The following is a 21,582-nucleotide window of genomic DNA, read 5'->3' as shown; positions in this document are numbered from 1 at the left end:
GAACAGTGTGATAAAAAATCTTTCTCCTCTGCCATCAACCTAGCTAAATTCACACTTACACTCAGCCTAGGAATCCCAAGGGCCTCTTCTGTGCTTTTGATGCTGTGCAAAAGCTTATTCCTATTCCTCCCTCACTTTCTGCATACCCTCCAACAATTTTCTGATGAAAATAGGGAGACGTCCCATTGCATAATGATAATTTTACTATTTATATCTCACACATCCTATTGAGTTGACCCTGCACTCTAGGCAGCTTCCTATATTAAAAACATAATAAAACATTAAACATAAAAAAACATCCTTATACAGTGGTACCTCAGGTTACATAGGCTTCAGGTTACAGATGCTTCAGGTTACAGACTCCGCTAACCCAGAAATAGTGCTTCAGGTTAAGAACTTTGCTTCAGGATGAGAACAGAAATCGTGCTCTGGTGGCGCAGCGGCAGCAGGAGGCCCCATTAGCTAAAGTGGTGCTTCAGGTTAAGAACAGTTTCAGTTTAAGAACAGACCTCCAGAACGAATTAAGTTCTTAACCTGAGGTACCACTGTATAGGGCTTCCTTCAGACAGCTCAGGTGTTGGATAACTCCATACCCTCCAATATTTCTTCAATGAAAATAGGGGTATCCTAAGGAAAAGCGGGACATTCTGGGATCAATTCAGAAACCGGGATGGCTTTTCTAAATCCCTGGAAAATAGGGACATTTGGCGAGTCTGTCTCTGCTCAACATTTTGCCGCCTTCAGTGCCTAAATACAACCTATCTGTATTGACCTCCTGAAAAGGAATATGACTTTCAGCCATTTTTGTCCTTAATTTTGGGTTCAGTCTTGCTCAGTTTGACTGTGTACTGATGTTCCCCTACTGGGAACAGGCACACAAAGCAAAGTGCAGCGTGTGACTGATTGAAAGCCCCTTTGCAAATGGCTCTGCACTACTCTTTGCAGAAGCTGCCTGCCTTTCCTTATCCCCCCCCCCCCGCTACCTGATGTCCCATCTTATAACATCCTTAGACTACCCCAGATTGCTTCAGGTTGGCCGACCCTGAGCTCTATCAACCCGTGCTGGCCAAAGGTGGGATCTACCCAGATTAGCCCAACTCAGTTTTGGATTCGGCTAGATCCCAGTGCACAGTCCTAATTTCTTTGTCAGCCTATAACCAAAATGCTCTGGATAGAGCATGTAAAAATGTAACATGAAATGTAACATATAATGCAAAACCATGGAAACAGTTACAATACAAAATTTGCCACAGCAAAGATGAGCTTCAAGAAGCCTGGGGTTGGGCAATATTTAAAAGCATATAAAAAGCCACAAAAAGGACTGCTAAGTAAAAATAATTCTGAGAGAATTTAAAAAGACCTTGTGCAAGAAAGCACAATGCCTGGCACAGATGTAAGTACACCTCTACATTTCAATAGTCTTTCTCTCTTCTTACACAGTGGTCTTGAACAGAGGCAGAAAAAGTCCTTTTGCATGCAGAAGAGGCCTTCAGCTTACAGAAGGGCACCTGCTCATTCAACCCGTTGATTCTTGTGAGTGTGTCTAACATAAACACCATCCCTGAGCGATCTCACCTCATGGCATAAAGCTTATGCAGTACTTTTAGAGAGGAAAAGGCTTGAAGTACATTGTGGCAGAGAATTTCCTTTGTCCTGTATCTGCAAGGGGTGTGCTTGTCAAGAACTTGTGAGGTAACCTGATTGCATAATAATAAGCTTACTGTTCCTAGATGAGTACTGATTGCTTGAGTTTAAGAAGACAATGGAGCCAAAATAGGTTAGAGATATCATGCTATGGTATTCTAGCTCAAACTGCCTTATATAGTCTTTTAACTTGCCTTTTTATATTGTCTTTGGAGAGAGAGAGTGAGTGTGTGTGCATGCACATGCTTGGAAATGGTGATGCTATTCTCTTCATTTGATTAATGTTTGCAGTGGGCACTAAGAATTCTTCTCCTTAAAGCAGTCGTTTTCAGCTGGCGACCCACAGCTCACTGGGGAGACTTGAAGAATGTTCAGGGGCGCCCCAGCCAACCTTTCTTCCCCTTCCCCTTCCTTGTTCTTGCCTACTCTCGCCAATCCACACCGCCTTCTCCCAGATATGTCCTAGATTCTTAGTCCTTCCCCCTGTACAATTCTGGTGCGCTACGTAGAAGCTCCTCTCTGTATCGCTCCCTCTTCCTTTTCCTCCCCGTCTCTCTCTCTCCATGTGTGTGCCCTTTCCTCTCACACCCTCTTCTTTAAAAAACAAACCCTGCCACCCCACATTAAAGATAACATGTACATGCCTCTGCAGAAACAGTGGCTTCTCTCTCTATTCCCCCTCCTAGCTCTCCTTCTCCGCTGCATCAAAGGCGGGGGGGGGGGGGGAGATCCAGACCAAACACAAAGGTGAGGTCAGGCAGGGCACCTTTGCCCCAAAACAAAAATATGCAAAACCACTAAATGTCAAAACAACAGAAATTTTTACCTGGTACAGGGGAATCCTCCCTTGTGCACAATCAGCACGCACACTCCCACTTACACACACATTGAAAATGGCACTAGAAAGGGGTGGGGCAGGGACAGAGTAGAGAGGATCCCCACTTACTCTCATCCTGGTGATATGAACAGTGGTCCAGAATGAAACCCTTGCTTAAGTGAGGATTCCCAGGCGAGCCACAGAAAGAACGTAGCTGGTCAAGGGAGCCCTGGACTCAAAAAGGGTGAAAACCACTGCCTTGAAGTATCAGAAGCTTTTGCCAAACCATGAAATCAGCAATTCCATTAATGTCTGTTCAGATAACGGCATGTGAACCAGTAACTGGGTCCCAAAACCTTTGTTTTTATCATCATAGAGATGACAATTACTTTAGCTGGATGATTAATGTTTCATTTTATTATGAAACTATAAATATACAGTATCACGGAGGCTTCCTTACAGAGGTACCATGTTAATGTGACTGCGCCCTTAATTCTTCACAGTATCATAAAAATGTGATTATGATAAACTCTTAAGCCCCCTCTAATCCTAATTTCCAAAGATATATTTATTAAATAACAAAATGGTACATGAATGGGACTGCCAAAGGATAAGAGCTCTGTGATGTAACATGGAAATATGCATGTGTGTGCATGTATTTGTGTCCCAGCTTGTAAATATTTCAAATTTACTAATCACTAAATAAATTGCAATCAAAGGTATTAGTCTTCACACAGGGACAGTTAGGAGAAAAGCTTTTTTTAAAAAAAGAAGGATTTTCATGCAAGGTAATATAGCCTGGTTCCACCTCTTGCCTTTTTCAATTTATTTCTTATCTTCATGCCAAAAATCAGGGAAAGCTTTTTAGGCACAAAGCCACCAATAAATTTATGAGAACACACTTGAATCTATATATGATACCATGTAAGCAATTTCTCTTTCAACTATTTTCAGGAGAACTGCAGTTTCAGAATTATGCTATATATCATCATAATATATAGGACTGCACTTAACATTCAGTACTTGCAATATAGTATTGATACAGTGAAAGAAATTACAGAAAAAGAAATATATACCTCACATTGTTTTGATGCTTTACCCTACAGGGCTGTTGTAAGAATTACAACTTGATAATGTTTGTGAAACACTTTAAAAACCGTGAAAGTGCTATACAGATGTGATATCCCTCTCACACCCACACACCAGAATGAACATACATGACAACCATATGAGGTTAAAGGGCCATAGCTTTATTAATAACATAGCAAACAACAACTTTGAAGTGCTGGCAGTGCAAATTACACTCAGACTAATTTGGGTAAGGAAAACACAAGAAATTCTTCTAAATATTATATACGACTATAGTGGTGAGCTGACAGTCAGATATCTAAGCTTTGGAAGATGCACAAAATTTATATTGGATTGAGCACTGTGACCTGAATAATACAACTTCCTATACCTATTAGTGACATTTTTGCGTAGTCATCTCATGATCATAAATTATATCATATCAATTAGACCAGTGTTTCCCAAACTTGGGTCTCCAGCTGTTTTTGGACTACAACTTCCATCATTCCTAGCTAGCAAGACCAGTGGTCAGGAATGATGGGAATTGTAGTCCCATAACAGAGGGCAACTTAAAAAAAACAACCCTACTTAGTCTTTGGCTTTAGTTTCTTGGTCAGGTAGCATATTTTTCCTTGTGTTGTGCAGGTTGGCAGTGCAATTCAAGCCAGCTAATATAAATGGATGAGCAGCCAAAAGGGAGCAAATTCAGCTGGCATGGTCCAAGAGTCAGCCATTCTTAGCCTGCTCCTAAAGAGGAGCAAAGTGAGTACACACTCTTCCTCCACCACTCATGATTGTGTTTAGGAAGGAGAGACCTTAACCCCACAATCCAGGGTTCAGTCAGACTTTGGCTTAGCTGTTGCAGCATGCTGTCCATGCTAAAAGGACCATGGAGGAGCAAAGTGGGTGCAAGATTCTCTCCAGTAGACAGCATGTTTAAGTGGATCTGATAAGCATAGCTAATAGAACTTTTAAGTGAAAGTTTATGAATGCTTTGCATCTTTTCCAAGATGATACAGGAGTAGAGAAACAGAAAACAATTCTTTTATTGAGTAGATTGGTATCTGAGATTAGTATTAAAAATAAATAATGAATATTATCTTCATTAGCCTTATAAATAACATACAGTACTACTTTTGGGTGCAATTCAACAGTGCCCACCAGTGGAATGGACACAATTGGTGGAATGGATTTCTCATCTTTGGAAGATCTTCCAGGGCAGATTTTGGGGATACAGTGGGGAAGGAGAGGAAGGTGAAGTCCCACGGCACAGGTAGAAGTCTGCTTACACAACATTCAGTCTTAAACCTGTGAATCTTATACCTTGGGGCTACAATCTAATATACGTAGTAATATTTTTAGAAGGCTAGAGAAACAAGCAACACTTCCATTTCATGCCTGCAGGTTATGTAGCCTTTCATTACAGTGGTGCCTCGCAAGACGAAATTAATTCGTTCCGCAAGTCTCTTCGTCTTGCGAGTTTTTCATCTTGCGATGCACGGTTTCCCATAGGAATGCATTGAAAATCAATTAATGCGTTCCTAGGGAAACCGCCTTCAGACCAGGTCCGGGGACAGTCTGTCCCCGGACCTCTTCTGAAGGCTGGGGGGGGGGGACAAGGGCTTTTCTTCCCACCCCCAGCATTTTAAAAAACCCCGGGACAGTGGAGGACTTCTCCGCTGTCCGGGCGATCTTAAAATGCTGGCGGGCGGCATTTTAAAATCGCCCCGGGACAGCGGAGGACTTCTCCGCTGTCCGGGGTGATTTAAAAGCCCCTGGGAAGGCAGGCAGGGGGGACAAAGACTTTCGCCCCCCGCCCGCCTTCAGAAGGTGTTCCCTCCCCCCCGCCCCGCTTCGGAGCAGCGTTCCGAAGCGGGGCGGCTGGGGCAGGTGTTCCCTCCCCCCCGCCCTGCTTCGGAGCAGCGTTCCGAAGCCGGGCGGTGGGGGCAGGTGTTCCCTCCCCCCCGCCCCGCTTCGGAGCAGCGTTCCGAAGCGGGGCGGCTGGGGCAGGTGTTCCCTCCCCCCCGCCCCGCTTCGGAGCAGCGTTCCAAAGCCGGGCGGTGGGGGCAGGTGGGGAGAAGCGATCTCCCCGCAGCCCCTTGCTTCAAAAGAGGTCCGGGGGCAGCGGGAAGCGCTTCCTGCTGTCCCCGGACCTGGGGCTGCGGGGAGAAGATCGCTTCTCCCCGCCGCCCCTTGCTTCAAAAGGGAAGACCCGCTGTCCCCGGGGCAAGCTTCGTTTTGCTAAGCAAGCCCATAGGGAAATTCGTCTTGCGAGGCAACTCGAAAACGAAAAAACCTTTCGTTTTGCGAGTTTTTCGTCTCGCGAGGCGTTCGTCTTGCGGGGTACCACTGTATTTTAATTATTACATGAGTTTCACATCTTTCCTAAAACTGGATGCTGTCACTTCTTTTATTTAATATTTGTAGAACTACTGATTTAACAGTCCTCTCATTTATTTAACAGTGCCTCTCATGGATTTATTAAAAAGTTGAAATCATTTAAAGTCCTTCTAAATACATTCCTCTTGTTTAGAAATTGGGTCATTCTGTACTTTGGGATTTGGATACACTGAGTGCTGTATAGACCTGATTGGCCAGAGAACAATAGATTGATAGAAATGTTCAAATAAAAGTATAAAATGTGTGTGTGAGATAGGAAAGAGTGTATTGCTTTGAGCTTTAGGGGGCATGTTTCTTTAAACCAAAATTGCTTGACATTCTCTGTGGGAGTGCTGTGCCCCAGAAGCCCTGAGTGTTTGAGGTGAAGAAGCAAAGGTCATACTGTTATGTGTAACGATGAGAAGGTTTTGTGTTCTCCTAAACTGATTATAGTGATAGATACCTGTGTATTTTTAAAGTATCAGAAGTGCATTGTTTTTTACACTATCGCTAGTATGTTCTTTTCTGTTATGAAATTAATTATAAAAAGTAATTAAGTTCTGTGGAAACACAGCTGTTTGTGGCTGCTGTTTGCAAGCACATAGGAAAGGACAACTTTAATGAGTAACTTTGAGTCCAAAAGAGAATAAAATAGTAAGAGACTGTAAGATACCTTGTACAGTGTTACCTCAGGTTACATACACTTCAGATTACATACGCTTCAGGTTACAGACTCCGCTAACCCAGAAATAGTGCTTCAGGTTAAGAACTTTGCTTCAGGATAAAAACAGAAATCGTGCTCTGGTGGCGCAGTGGCAGCAGGAGGCCCCATTAGCTAAAGTGGTGCTTCAGGTTAAGTACAGTTTCAGGTTAAGAACGGACCTCCGGAACGAATTAAGTACTTAACCCGAGGTACCACTGTATCAAGTATAAGCTGACCCGAATATAAGCTAAGGCACCTAATTTTAGCAGAAAAAACTGAGAAAACTTACTGACTTGAGTATATGCCGGTTCACCACACCACAAACCTGGTGGTGGCAGCAAAGGCGGTGGAGGAGGAAGGAGCAGCCCAAAAGGGCTCCTTTTGGGCTGCTCGTCCCTCCGCTGCTGCCTCTGCTGCTCGCAAGAACAGGCATAGGAGCCGCGGTTGGGAGAGGCACAGTGCAGCGCAGCACCTCTCCCAACCATGGCTCCTGTGCCTGCTCTTGCGAGAGGCGGGCGGCGGTGGCGGGACCAGCAGTGAGAAAGGGCTCCTTTCGGGCTGCTCGTCCCTCCGCCACCGCTGCCACCGGCCTCACTCGAGTATAAGCCATGGGGGGGCTTTTTCAGCATTAAAAATGTGCTGAAAAAGTCGGCTTATACTCGAGTATATACAGTAAATGAATAAGGGAAGGAATAAATGTTTTTAAAAACCTAGGAAAAAATAGCCACTTATTAGAGGACCACCATTTTTGGTCTAATGCTGTAACACTTCATGGCCTGTCCATAAGGGATCCAGTATACAACCCTTTGTGTATACTGTGTACACAGTGTCAAATGCCTGTGTGGAACTATAGTTTTTTATTCTGAAATGAGAATTCACAGTTCTGGTTTGGAGTGCTAGTATCCATATTGGAGATATATGCTTATTTCATTTATGATTCTCTTCACACGAGGCATCCGAAAGCGAATTACAATATAATGAAAACATATAAACAGTTACAAAATTTCCATAAATACATTTTTTAAAAGTATACAGAGAGAGAGCAAAACAACAAGAACACATGCATCAAATCAATTTATATGCATATGGTGGCTGGTGGACCCTGGAATTTGAATGGTAACTAAAAAGTCATATATGTGGGACCAGTTCTTTTTTCTGGCGGTATGTGCTGGTACACAGTATTGGCACCTTTTTCTAGAAAAAAGCACAGGTAGATTAATAAATATAATTATGAATGGATATGTTTACCAGATATCTGGAGAGGAGGAACTGATCTTGGGTGGCAAGGGCATAGAGGGAAAGCCGAGCACATCATGGGGCGAGGTTAGGAAATGACTGCACATTCTCCCTTCCCTTCCTGTTTCTTGTGGGGCTACACATTTCGCTGCTGGGTCACTCCACTGTGACGTGGTTGGAGCTGGAGCCCAGCTGCAAGGGAGGGAGAGGCAGAGGGAGCTGCTCTGGTGAGGTGGGTTCTGAGGGGATTTGCTGGGCCCAGCTCACAGAGGGGCGGGATATTCAGCAACTAAACTGTAAAGTGCATTAGGTCTACTGTGCACTAACAACTCTCAGCTCCACTAACAGATTGAATATTTATGGTCCAACAATGACAGCAGGACAGCTGACACAGCTGGGTGGCTGTAACACAGGTTGTAGGACTTCCAGAAAACTAGAATATAGAGACGATGAAATAGCAAAATAAGCTTTAGCTTGTGGATATCAGCTATGTCCTTCAATTTCAGTCCTATTTCAGCATACAGCCTACTATCTTGGTCCCTCTCAGGAACAGCATGAAGCAAAACAACATTTGCTATGTAGATGAATGAGAATATTTTGGAGTTGTGAGAGGGTCAACAGGGTGAATGTGAATGTGCGTTATTCAGCTTCTATCCATTTCCACATTCTGGTAATGTCTGGAATCTACATCACAATAAAAAGCAGTAAATGGAAGGAAATGGCTGGTGGAAAACTAGAAAGAGTTATCCTTTACAGTACAAAATATTAAACTGCATATTTTTCCCCTGTCACTGAACTTGAAAATATTCATTAGCTTCTGCATTAAACCTTTCCCCCTCTTACTTAATTTAGATTTACATTTTTGAAAATAACATCTACTACCAGCCTGATGTAAAGAGTAGCTCATTGCGACTAACATCGTCTGGAAAAGAAGGAATTGTATTTAACGGAATTGCAGACTGGTTATATGAAGGTAAATTGCACAGATGCAACTTTATTAGAAATGCAGAGGACATACATGCATTCAATTTTTCTGAGAACAATCTGTTCATTATAGGACAATGCTGTTGATTTTTCTTTTTAATGTTTTCTTGCAAAATTGTCTGCATTATAACAAAGGGATGCCTATATATAAGCTTTTGTTTGTGATCATTTAAATTGTCAAAATCCTTCTTATTTCCTTGTTTCAAGAAGAAAACTATTGTATGGGGAAGGGAACAGAACAAGAACATACATTCTTTTGCATAACAGCCCTGAAAATTACTCCACCTATTTTTCATTGGCATATTTGCAGAAATTGTATATGATTATGCTCAACTTATAAATATGACTATTAGTTTTGCATTGCATCACAAATATTATACTTTGGTTGCATATAACTATTCTGATACAAATAAATATAGGGATGCAGAATAATAAGGGACCCAACAGTGCCCTGGAAGTAATCTGTGGTTAGAAAGACAAGCATTAGAAATTGTGGTTCATGCAAGGCAGCTAAAAAGCTGTTGGCATTTTACATTTCTTCCTGCAGCATCTCAATTTATATTTTTCACAAGACTATCGAAGGAGATACAGCCACTTCTATATATATATATATATATATATAGAGAGAGAGAGAGAGAGAGAGAGAGAGAGAGAGTGTCAATGAAATTCTCAGGTGTCTGTTTCTTTCATTCATTAAATCATCCCACCAGTGGTCTTCACTCTGCAGCCTCTCCAGCTTTCCACAGATGAAGACTAGGTAAAGATATCATGAGGTTACTCCTCCAATTGAGTGTTTTCAGATCAGGAAGTGTGAGCAGCTAAGGAGACTGCAGAAAGGTTTACTGGAGAGGAAACAGACACACCACCTTGGGTCAGCTCGAAAGAATAAAGTAAGCTGAAACCCCACAATCACAGAAATTCTAAGTATTCTGAGAATGAGATCTACAAAAAAGGAAAAGAAAAGCCTTTTTGCAATAAAAAAAATATATTTTTTTGAGATATTGAAGAACAGATTTCAAAACAGTACTAATCTATAGTTGAATATACAAAATCACAGCCTCCTGGCTGTGCTATGGCCTAACTGGTACAAAATAATGTAGCATTGTCTATTTGCTCTGTTTGATTTATTTTTAACAGTAGGAAGTTTGCCAACAGCAGCAAAATGTGTATATAAAGCAATCTTCAGTCAGACTTTAGACGACAGTGGAGAAAGTGAAGCTGTTGTGGGCAGCCAGTTGATTGGGATTATTCCCTCAGATTGGGATCTGAATTATATATGAAAATTGTTAATTTCATGGGTTTTAAGAACATTTTCCCTCCCCTCCCCCAGAGGAGCTCCTTCATTCTCACATAACTCACTGGTGGTCACCTGATGGAGAGAGGCTGGCATTTCTTATGATAAACGACTCATTGGTACCAAACATGGTTATTCCCCGGTTTACTGGATTCCTGTATCCCAGAGGAAAACAGTACCCTTATCCAAAGGTAAGGAAACTTTACATACAATCTTCATTACTTGCATAAGGTATAGTGTTCAGTGTTACCAAAACAGTTATTTCAGAAAGGAAAGGAAGCCATTTTTTGTTGTCATGATTTTTACAGAAATTACTGTACACACTGTTTTTTCAAAAAGCTACAAAAGCTTTGTTCTTTTCTGGATTAAAGCTCTTTTGTTTAGTATAGGACAACATAATATATTAATATAACTACATATGATGCACATCAGGAGGGTTTGGGTATTTTTTACAAGCATTTGGATCAGCAAGATTTCAAGGATTTTTTTTGCTGTGAATATTTGAATTCACCTATCAATATTAGTAAATCATAAATAAAAACTAATATAAACATAACAAGTTAATAATATTATCGTGTAATAGGATCTGTTTGACAGTTACAATTATTCCATTTAACTAAATTAAATTGTTAAATGATATGACAGTGCCTACAGCTGAATGGCAACACTATTTTTACTTAATAAATCAGTTGATATCCTGTTTCTTTTCAGTAGCAGGAAAATTAATCTCTAGAATCGCTTTGTTAGTTTTCTTTAGCAATGTCTTATTCTATAGTGCCAAAAGGAAAACAAAATTAAAGACAAGCTGTACAATAAAATTAAGCTTTGGGAAGAGAAAATGAAAGTCTAGTTCCATTTATCACAGGCATTGCAGAATTATGGTAATAAAACCTTTACCTTTATTTAATACTTCTGTTAGCTTTCAATTCACCATAATTAATTATGAAGCTAGTGATCTGGTAATATTGACAAAGGACTTTGTTATTGCAGTACAGTATTCTACTTCATTACTACTGGAATATTTATGACTGCTGCTGAGCCAAAATAGGGTTTCCATGGCACTTTTTACAAATGCTTTCATCCCATACAAAAAGCACCAGTCCTTTTCAGCAACTTTGACATCCCCTTGTGAAAAGTGTTTACAAGGTGATGGGTGTCAGGGAAAACAGAACACATCCCTCTTGTTTAGGCAACATTCCCTCATCCTAATCTCATAATATATGTAGTTGATTCAGTGCAACATTATTGGGGTGGCATTACACATTCAAAGGGACATTTCAGTGAAAGGAATGAAATGCATATGGATGACATCCACATTCAGGTTCTGCCCAAATTCTGCCATGCAGCTGGCCATCTATGACTTGAATTATTTCAGTGAAAACACATACGCAATGAGAAAAGAATGCCAGACTGCTTGCTTTCTGCAGCAGTGATGACACATCCATCGCCCATCAGAATAAGGACAATCTGAGAGATTCATTTGCCCTCAGTGGTGTCGTGAAGTGGTCCTGATTGGCTCTATGATGCCTTGATAATGCAGTCACTATATAATTCCTGATTAGCTAGAATCAGTCAGCGACGAAGAAGATTAAAAAAACACACACCAAAGTAACACCATGGCAGCAGCATATTTGGGCTGCAAGCAAGTGACAACTAAGGTTAGGTGTTTTTCTTTCTTTTTACACAGCTTAACTTGAAAGCCTGATCTCCACTTTTACAATGTTTTGTGTATGCAGTACACATCTTCCCCAAACTACAAAGACAGGAGTCAGAATAGTCCATCCAGAAAGTAAATGTTTTCAATAACAGTTGTTCTTTCCCCCCATTTTAGATTAAAATCCATGTTTTAAAATCATTTTACTCTGGATATGTAATACATTCCACCAGGCCTACAGGAATATATGTTTTCTTGTATGTAGTCATTCATGGCCTCATAGCTGGGAGCATAGGGTTGTGCATTCTCAACAATTGGTTAAGACACATGAATTCAACTAATGTATGTATTCGATGACAATTGGTTAGCTATGCTATCCATCTTTTAACATTTTCACATACAGCTGTGGTTCTTCTCTGTGTCTTTGCAAATACATATCACACTTATTCATCCATTCTTTTCAAAGGCAGGAGAAATGAATCCAACAGTCAAGTTATACGTAGTCAATCTGTATGGACCAACACATACATTGGAACTCATGCCACCAGATGGCTTTATATCAAGGTAAGCAGTATGTCATCTGAAAATTAACGATCTGTGACTCTCTACATGCACAAATAAATTGAAGTTAATCTCGGTTTAAGTTAACAGTCCTGCAACAGTTTTCTGGAAGTAACATGTAGCTGGAAAAAACAGCAGGACTATCAGCTTAGGTTTAAATAGACTGTATCTTTATTATAAAGCTTGTAATGGCCAATGCATTACAATGCAATGGAACTGAAGTACAATCCTTTCTGCATAATAACTTGGTCCAGATTTAGTGGTTGTCATAAACAGCATACTGGGTGTGAGATGCATGGGGCCCATAGGATCTAAGGGGCCCACCCAGCTCACAAATACCCTTAAATTTCGAACTGAACGAATTTAAAGTTACTGGTGTTAATTAGATTATTATTCTAATATAGGTTTGTCATGTTAGTTAATATTAAATATAAATATGGATCTATGATTTCTACATAGTACATAGTGAAGACACAGACATCATATTTAATTAAACGTCTTCTCTTCATAATCATATTTCACCTCCGATCAGAAGGTATGTAGTTGGATACAGGTATATCATCAAACTCAATTTGGAGCCTCCCCCACAAAAAGAAGAGGATTTTGCACAAGGGACCATTACAGAGTATGGCCACCTCTGTTCAGGTTCTCTTGACATCATAGCCAACCAGTATCAGGAGACTATAGCCACTAAGTTACAGCTTGCCAGTTTCTGTTCCATCTCTTTTCTTACTTGGAAACACAGATAATTCTTTGCATATTTAATACCCAAAATTGACACTCTCTTTAAACTGGTAATCCCACTCATAGGCTTGTATTCCATTAAAGTTTTTTATAGAATTCCTAGAATATTGATGCTTCCCTTTTAAGCACAAAGTTCTTTATGGAAACTGACCAATCCCAGAACTAGAACCTGTAGCCATTACCTTAGTAAAGCCCATCCAGGATTCTTTGAGGGAAGCCAAGCCTGTGAAAGTGGTAGAAATGTGCACATATAGTGTAGATGTGACCTGATTGTACCATACCTGGAAATGCTTCTAACTCATCCTTCTGGCTCTGACTATCAAACATGGCTTTCTCTAATCATTTCAACCAAGTGTAGGCACATAAGTAATATCCCACCAGCTGGAAGATTGCAAGAATGCTGCAGATCAAAGTGACAACAGTCTTGTTTTTAAAACTGTGGTTCATACATTCTTACTAAAAGCTCCATGCATTTGATATATTCTTTTTGAGTTGGAGCTCGTTTAAAAATCCATTCTGCTGTTACTTTACAGAAGCCTTGAGGACCATGTACATTTCTAGGAAAATCCATTTTATCTATGAAATCATGCTCTGGTTACTAAATATTGCTGCTCTAAAGCAGTATAAACCATTCATATATATGGTGTGTGTGTATGTGTGTGTGTGTGTGTGTGTGTGAGAGAGAGAGAGAGAGAGAGAGAGAGAGAGAGAGAGAGAGAGAGAGAGAGAGATATTGTCCAATTTCTATCCTTTCTTCCCCCACTCCACAGAAATGGTGTGTTACTGTATATACATTGAAAACAGTCCTTACTGTAATGACTGTGTATGTTAAGATTTCTTTCTTGGTCTTGCTCTGTGCTGCTGGGGTTTGGATGACCCAGGCTGGATTCTGACAGTTTTTTATTCTAATAAATGTATTAGAATGCATTTTAATACAAACAATTTGAATCATCAAATTAAAAGGGGGAAAGCACCAAAAAATACTTTCCCAAAGAGATGGTATGTGATGCATAGAAAGATGACTTGTTAAAGTTCATTGCTAATCAAATAGGAGCTAAACATCAGGTAGAATGGGTAGTAAAACATTCCCAAATGCCACAGATGTCAGGGCATATTCAACTATGAATTCATTCATTCATTCATTCATTCAGCTATGCTGTTCTGAACTGTATCTCTCAGTCTTTGCATGCACATCTGTAGAAATACCTCTCTCTCTCTCTCTCTCTCTCTCTCTCTCTGTGTGTGTGTGTGTGTGTGTGTGTGTGTGTGTGTGTGTGTGTTTATACCTATATCTATACATAAGTGTGATTCATCATTCCTACAGTTTGGAAATATACATATATATATTTCAGTAAAAACAATAATGAATATTTAATCAAAACTACATTAATGTCATGTTATCCATATGCTATGATCTAAAATGTGCTTAGAGTTGCATTCTTGAAGCCACTGTCTTTTGTGTAGCATTGTATAAGATAATAGAGTTTTGCTTCATTCAGTACAGTACTTGAAAATTGCATCCCAGGTTCCTAGAGTAGCTTAAATTAGGGGGGTGCTGTTTCTGAGGCTTTTGTGTGGAAGAGAAAGGTGAAAAGTCAACACCCCTGAACATTGGGAATTCCCTGTAAAAATGAGAGAAAATGTGAAGATATTCCCTGAAATTTTGGGGTGTGTGGATTGGGAGTGATACTTACCTTAATGTGGTTACAATGATGCGTATCCTTCATTTACCTTAACCCCGCCCCCAGTACTAGCACTGAGTGTCGCAGCCTCCTCAACAGCCCACATTTCCCATAGAAGGTCTGGTGGGTAAGGAGTCTGCTCGTAGAGTATGATAGGTGATAGCTGTTTGTCAGTAGCCACAAATAATGTACTGAACTGCCTAGACATGACAGATTGTACTAGGTGGTCTTGGTAACAGTTTCATCATGGCAATCTAACAAGGATTTAGAAGGAGAGAGCATTTTTCTGGAGCACTGATAAAACCGATTTAGCTACAAATGTTTGCAGGCAGGCAATCTATTTGGCAATACAGTGCTGGGGATTATAATTATTCTTTTCTTTTTTTTCATGGGAGCAAGTATCTGTGCTGCTTTGTCGGCTACCCTTTTTGCACAGAGTGTTTGCAGAATGTCCTTGGCATTTTACATTATTTCTGACTACTTCATATCACTGAAAACACTACTGTTTGTTACAAAACCTAAAGCAAAACTGTAAAACATAAGGCAACTTAAGTTGTTAAGAGCAACATGACAGCCAGTAACCAGTAAACCAATTGTTATGTCAGTTTTGTAAAATACAGTACAGTGTTACCTCAGGTTACATACGCTTCAGGTTACAGACTCTGCTAACCCAGAAATAGTGCCTCTGGTTAAGAACTTTGCTTCAGGATGAGAACAGCGCAGCAGCAGTTGGAGGCCCCATTAGCTAAAGTGGTGCTTCAGGTTAAGAACAGTTTCAGGTTAAAAACGGACCTCCGGAACGAATTAAGTACGTAACCAGAGGTACCACTGTACAGTCACTGTACAATAATTTCACTATGTATGTTTTGCATGTTGAATCTGAATGCGGTCTTGGAATGTGGTTTGTTACCAGTATAATGCTCAGTGGAATAATGGATCAGTGTCCTTTATCGCAGTGCGCAGGATGTAATTTCACAGCTTATGTGGGAACAATATAACCACTGTATTTTTAAATGTGTATCTGCCATAGAGAATACTACATAATGATGGTGAAGTGGGTCAGCAATACTAAAACTGTCGTGCGGTGGTTAAACAGACCTCAGAACCTGTCCATCCTTACAGTGTGCGAGACGACAACTGGTGCTTGTAGCATGGTATGCAATTTATTTTTGTTATCGTTTTCATAGGATAGATTTATAGTTATTGTCCCTGTATGCAGAGCACATGCTTTTGGTCCTTATTTTTAATTTGTTTGCTTGTTTTCCTGCCAGTGCCAGAGGCCAATTTATTTCCATGAGTTAGAATTCACCTTGGGGTTGAAATAATGTGGAACACATTGTTCTGAATGGAAAAACACACAAACACCTGCTCCGCTGCCATGCTTTTACTTCCTCTCAAAAGTTGGGCATGATAATCTAGTAGGGAGGGCTGCTGGGTGTGTGGAGAGGAAGCATGAGTTCCACACAGATTTCTACCTGCCAAAACTCAATACACCGAGGAAACATTTGGATTCTCAGTAGGGTCTTTGGAAGCACTTAGCAAACAGCAGCAGCAATAATTGGCCCTTTAGCCAAAGATAAATCTGTGTTCCAGCAGTGTTAGTAACCACAAGAGTACTCTTCATTATCAGAGTTATTGACATAAGTGTGATTTATGTCTAAGCAAAACATTTGAGTTCAACTCTCAGAGTAAGGCTGAGAATCATAAAAAATAGCAGGAGATTTAGAACTTCAGCCTTACTACTGTTTACATGCATTTTAGAAATGTTTCCTAATAACACACTTTTTGTAAATATTATTCAAGCACACGCATTTGCTCACTTTTTTCACTGAACAGTTAGCTAATCTAAATATTTCCTTTTGATGTATAATTGTTAAGCAAAAGAACCATAAAATAAATATTCAGTCATGATGGGCTGAAATAATTAATAAAATCAAACATTATTTGATATTGTGTGACAGAGCTATGTTACAAAGACACTGTATATAGGTGTATTGTTCATTGTATGCTTCCGATATACTAACATTGAAATGCTAGCTATCAAAATACACATTCACTCCCAAACAAATGACATATGTTTTTAAAAGCCTTCCTACTCAAATTAGTGGTGACCAATCCAAAACTTTCCAGGAGTTAGATCAGAGCTGAGTACAGAGTACATGCTATTTAATTTACCTATTCAGTTGCTTATAAGGTATAACAGGCAATTAGAGGAACAGATAAAACAGTTACGGTTATAAAAGCAAGTAAAACCATTATTGCCAGAACAGTACAAAATTAGCAAAAGAAGGTCCCATAAATCAAAACCCCTTAACTGTCAAAAGCCAGGAAAAAGTGATGTTTCTTCATCGTACAGCAAAAGCTATACAAAGAAGATGCTAGATGCAACTCTATGAAAAGGGAGTTCTGCAATTTGGGGGTTCCACAGTGAAAGCCCTCTTCCAGGCCACTATTCCCTGCACACAGGGGTAGGAGTGTGGGGGGGGAGAGAGGGAGAGAGAGAGAGAGAGAGAGAGAGAACAAAGAAAGCCCTCCTGCCAGTCTTAGCACCTGAGAGGGTCAGTAGCTAATTTAATCTTCTTTAGGATACCACTTCATTTATTTATTTTAAAATATTTGTATCCTGTCTTTTTTCTGTAGAGCTCAAAGCACCTTCCAAAAGAAAATAAAAACATAAATTATCCAAAAACATGTAAAATTCTTAATTATACTTTACAACCTAACATTAAAACAGCAGCAGGATATAATAACACAATGCATCAATTTTAAAAAATTCAAGTATTTACAGTTAATACCAATTCCAGCAGTTTACAGCCAAACCCCTTCTAAAAAGGGGATGTTTTTGAAAGGTCACTGCTGAGGGGACAACATGGGTTTCCCTTGGAATCTGGTTTGAAAGCCTAGGTGCAGCTACCAAAAAAAGAGTCCTCCCTCAGTCTCAAATAAGCAGCTAACCAGCCACAAAGAAACACACACACACAAGAAAACCTTTTTTGCTCCTTCTTCAACTGCTGCCCTGCTAGGTCTAATTTAAGAAGATTTAACTTACATGTAGTGTTACTTTGTAGAATGCCATCTGCCCCACATTCTACTCATGTAAAAACACGCTGATTCTCAGACTGTCTGCAGGGCAGATTTAGAAGGTGATTGGACCAGATCTGTGGTGTAGTGGTTAAGAGCGGTAGTCACGTAATCTGGGGAACCGGGTTCGCGTCTCCGCTCCTCCACATGCAGCTGCTGGGTGACCTTGGGCCAGTCACACTTCTCTGAAGTCTCTCAGCCCCACTCACCTCACAGAGTGTTTGTTGTGGGGGAGGAAGGGAAAGGAGATTGTTAGCCGCTTTGAGACTCCTGAAGGGGAGTGAAAGGCGGGATATCAAATCCAAACTCTTCTTCTTCTTCTTCATATTTCTGGGGATGTTGAGACACACAGGAGAGCTTCCAAAGATTAGCCCAATTGGCAAGCAGACTCCAGCAGGGAAAAGTGGTTCTTCAGCATCCTAAACAAAGGTCAGCAGCAGCACTTTGATGCCTGGAAATAAATCAAAAGGCAGTGTTTCAACAAAGAAATTGCATGTGCGCGCTCTCTAAAAAAGGCCATCTTAATTGCCTGTGTTATAGGAACTATGTGGTTCAAAGTGCAACCTGCTGCTATTCCTGTTTGTGTGGCATTTTAACTAGGTAACAGAGGAAAATGCAAAATGCAATGATTTTCAATTAGCAAGATTTTGTATATGTATTTTATAACTTTATATATATTTATTTTTAGAAATATGAGTTTACATCTGAAGTGTGGCTTTCTAAACAGGTACTTACATTATTAATTGCTTTGAATGGAAAATGTGTATCATTAATACGTTAGCTGTTAATAAAATGTTGGTAAATGTCCGCATTTTAAACTAGACTATGTCGATCCATTAATCTGAAAAAGAATTAAAGATTAACTTAAGAGAAGCAAACAAAATGGTTTTTAAGCATTGGAGTAACTGCAGAAGTATTACCAATTCTGGAAGTACACTGAACTCGCAAGGGTATTGGGATGGCATTTCAAGCAGATATTCTGGAACAGGTGCATAGGAGCAGTGTCAGGTGTATACAGCTGTCAGATCTTAATTAATAACATTTAATGTACCAGGCAAGGATCACAAGGCTTTTCACATGTATAGTGATGTGATTCCACCTTAGGAGTATTCCTCCCTATTTCTCATCTTAGGGAGTTAGCAAGATGAATGGTAGGTGGGGGCCCATAAGTTATCTTGGACTTAAACCACTTAGGACTTTAAAGGGAGCCACCAATACTATCAGTTGTGCCTGGAGGTAAATTGGTAACCTGTGCAGCTACTACAGGATTGGTGTAATATGATCCCTCGGGCAAGCATAGTGCTTAACAGAAAATTGCAGAATTCTGATTCTATTTCATTTTTATAGAATGAGGAGCCAGTTTTTTCTAAAGATGGCAATAAATTCTTTATGACAGTTCCTGTTAAGCAAGGTGGTCGTGGTGAATTCCATCATATTGCCATGTTTAATGTTCAGGTAAGTTTATTTCACAATTTCAAGCTCATAATTGCACAAGTCTGTAATTAATTGTACCATTGCTTAAATGTCTTATGAAGCGACGTACGATGCCTTGAGTTGCACGCTACTCCAAATATATTCTGATTTTAGTCACTGATTTGTAGGTATTAACAAAAATCGTAATCACAGAACACTTCAAATGATGCATAGTTCTGTGCTCTGAAATGATGAAAAGCATCCTCCCAGCAGGTTGATGTGGTGATTTGATTTGGCAAGAAAGCTGGTGAATGACTAAAGATTCCTTTGCTGTTTCATGAAAGAGCACTTGCAAAGAAGCCAGTGAATGAAGCATTTGGAACCATTTTCAGTATCTCAGGGCATTGTACTCAGTGCTTTTTGTTTGTTTGTTTGTTTGTTTGTTTTGTTTGAAAAAAAGGTGCCAGTACTTTCCATGAAGTTGTTACAGTAAGTGCCACGCTTTTAACATGTGTGTGGGGGGGGAGGTGGCAGTAGTAGGGTACAGAAAAAAGCACTGGTTGTACTTACTTGGAAGAAACAGAGACCTGGTCTACACATTCAGCAGAATGAGACGGTAGGGTGCAGTGTGTGGTAGTATGGTGAAATAATATATTACTAGTTGGAGATCACATTTTTTTATTGCTTCCTTACATTAAAAATGTAGCACAAATAGGAAAACCAGCAAAAAAAAAAGGCAGAGAGCTGAGCTAGAAGCATTGTGAGGCATTCACCCTAACATTAAGAAGAATGTTTGATCAGTGCAAGCATTTCTGTTTGCTTGCCAAAATAATCTACCCTGTCCTCCCCACATGCACAGTTCTGGGAGTCCACCCTCCCCTCCAGAGCAGACTTGGAGAGGGTAGGCCATGGGGCCATATGTGGAGGGTTGTTTTGTTTTGTTTTTGCTTTGTATGAGGTCACTATCAAACGTGCTATTGCCCACCAGTAGTTTAAAGAACCCACTTCATTCTGCTGCAAGTCTAGACTCAGCCAAAGTCTGTTGAGGAATGTGTTGACTTGACTTTGAAGTGTATGTGCTGGATTTGTATTTTCAGTGTGTTTCCCCACCGCCTGATATGTTGCTCCTATATACCATTCTATTGATCTTGAGATTGTAGATTTTAAAGTGCACATTTATTGTACTTTATACATTTGTACTGACAGAAATATATGACAACTGTCTGTGGCATTTCATTTAATGTTTCTGTAGTAATTAGAGGAACATTCTGTGAAATGTCATGGGATTTAAAAAGTCATGGGAAGCCACAGCGGCAGTACTGAAGCTTTGCGTGATTATCGTGATCTGTCAGTGAATGCTTCTAATGCTTTCCCCTGTGTGTTATACTTTGGATAATGCTGGAACACCTTATTTTCTTTTTATTAAGTTCATTACATTTTTAATAGTAATTAAGAGATATTCTAGCATTCTTTCCATAGGCAGGGTGAATCTCAGTTGCTCAGATCCTATTAACATTTACTGAAATGTTAGTCCTTCTGAATGGAATCTCATAAAAATGTATATGTATAATGCTTGGAACCAGAGATGACTTTATAACAGAGCTGGTCGGCCAGCAAGCCTGGTGCCTGAAGCCAGCTACCCATAGAACACCTCATTGGGGATCCTGCCATCTTCCATTCTGTGGACATGACCAAGCCAGCATAGATGTTGCTGAAACAAGAGTGTGAACATGCTAGGAATGTGGTCTTGGGAGCACACATCTTTGTTTTAGACTCTGTTCTGCCACAATCCACCTGATAGCTCATTTGGTAGAGCATGGGAATAAGAATAAGCTGCCCATCTGTTTGAGTTGCCCCAGCCACTCTGGGTGGCTCTCAACAAAATATTAAAAACAATAAAACATCAAACACTAAAAACTTCCCTATACAGGGCTGCCTTCAGTTGGCTTCTGAAACACAAATGGTTGTTTATTTCCTTGACATCTGATGAGAGGGCGTTCCACAGGGTGGGTGCCACTACCAGTAAGACCTTCTGTCTGGTTCCCTGTAATTTCACTTCTCGCAGTAAGGGAACTACCAGAAGGCCCTTGGAGCTGGATCTCAGTGTCCAGACTGAACAATGCAGATGGAGATGCTGAGGCCATTTAGAGCTTTAAAGCAGCAACACTTTGCATCATGCTCGGGAACATACTGGGAGCAAACAAAGATCCTTTAGGCCCGATGTTATATATATATATGGTAGCCATTTCCAGTCACCAGTCTAGCTGCCACATTCTGGATCCAAGTCTCCTTCTTAGCCTCAGGGTCATGGGTTTGAGCCCC

General features: G+C 40.3%; 1 protein-coding gene across 3 annotated transcripts in view; it reads left to right on the top strand.

Annotated features, from left to right (window-relative positions):
• DPP10 (dipeptidyl peptidase like 10) overlaps positions 1-21,582 on the top strand; it is a 584,313-nt gene that overhangs the window by 520,797 nt on the left and 41,934 nt on the right. For all 3 annotated transcript variants that reach the window (XM_081199702.1, XM_081199701.1, XM_081199703.1), the window contains 6 exons: positions 8,700-8,820; positions 10,162-10,316; positions 12,246-12,343; positions 15,797-15,920; positions 18,536-18,574; positions 19,195-19,302. In XM_081199702.1, coding sequence (XP_081055828.1) covers positions 8,700-8,820; positions 10,162-10,316; positions 12,246-12,343; positions 15,797-15,920; positions 18,536-18,574; positions 19,195-19,302 — 645 coding nt within the window. The remainder of the gene's footprint in view (positions 1-8,699; positions 8,821-10,161; positions 10,317-12,245; positions 12,344-15,796; positions 15,921-18,535; positions 18,575-19,194; positions 19,303-21,582) is intronic.

Source organism: Podarcis bocagei (genome assembly GCF_964188305.1).
Source record: "Podarcis bocagei genome assembly, chromosome: 1".
NCBI classification, from domain to species: Eukaryota; Metazoa; Chordata; class Lepidosauria; order Squamata; family Lacertidae; genus Podarcis; species Podarcis bocagei.
The sequence above is the reverse complement of the archived record's forward strand: the minus strand, read 5'-3'. Positions and strand labels throughout refer to the sequence as shown.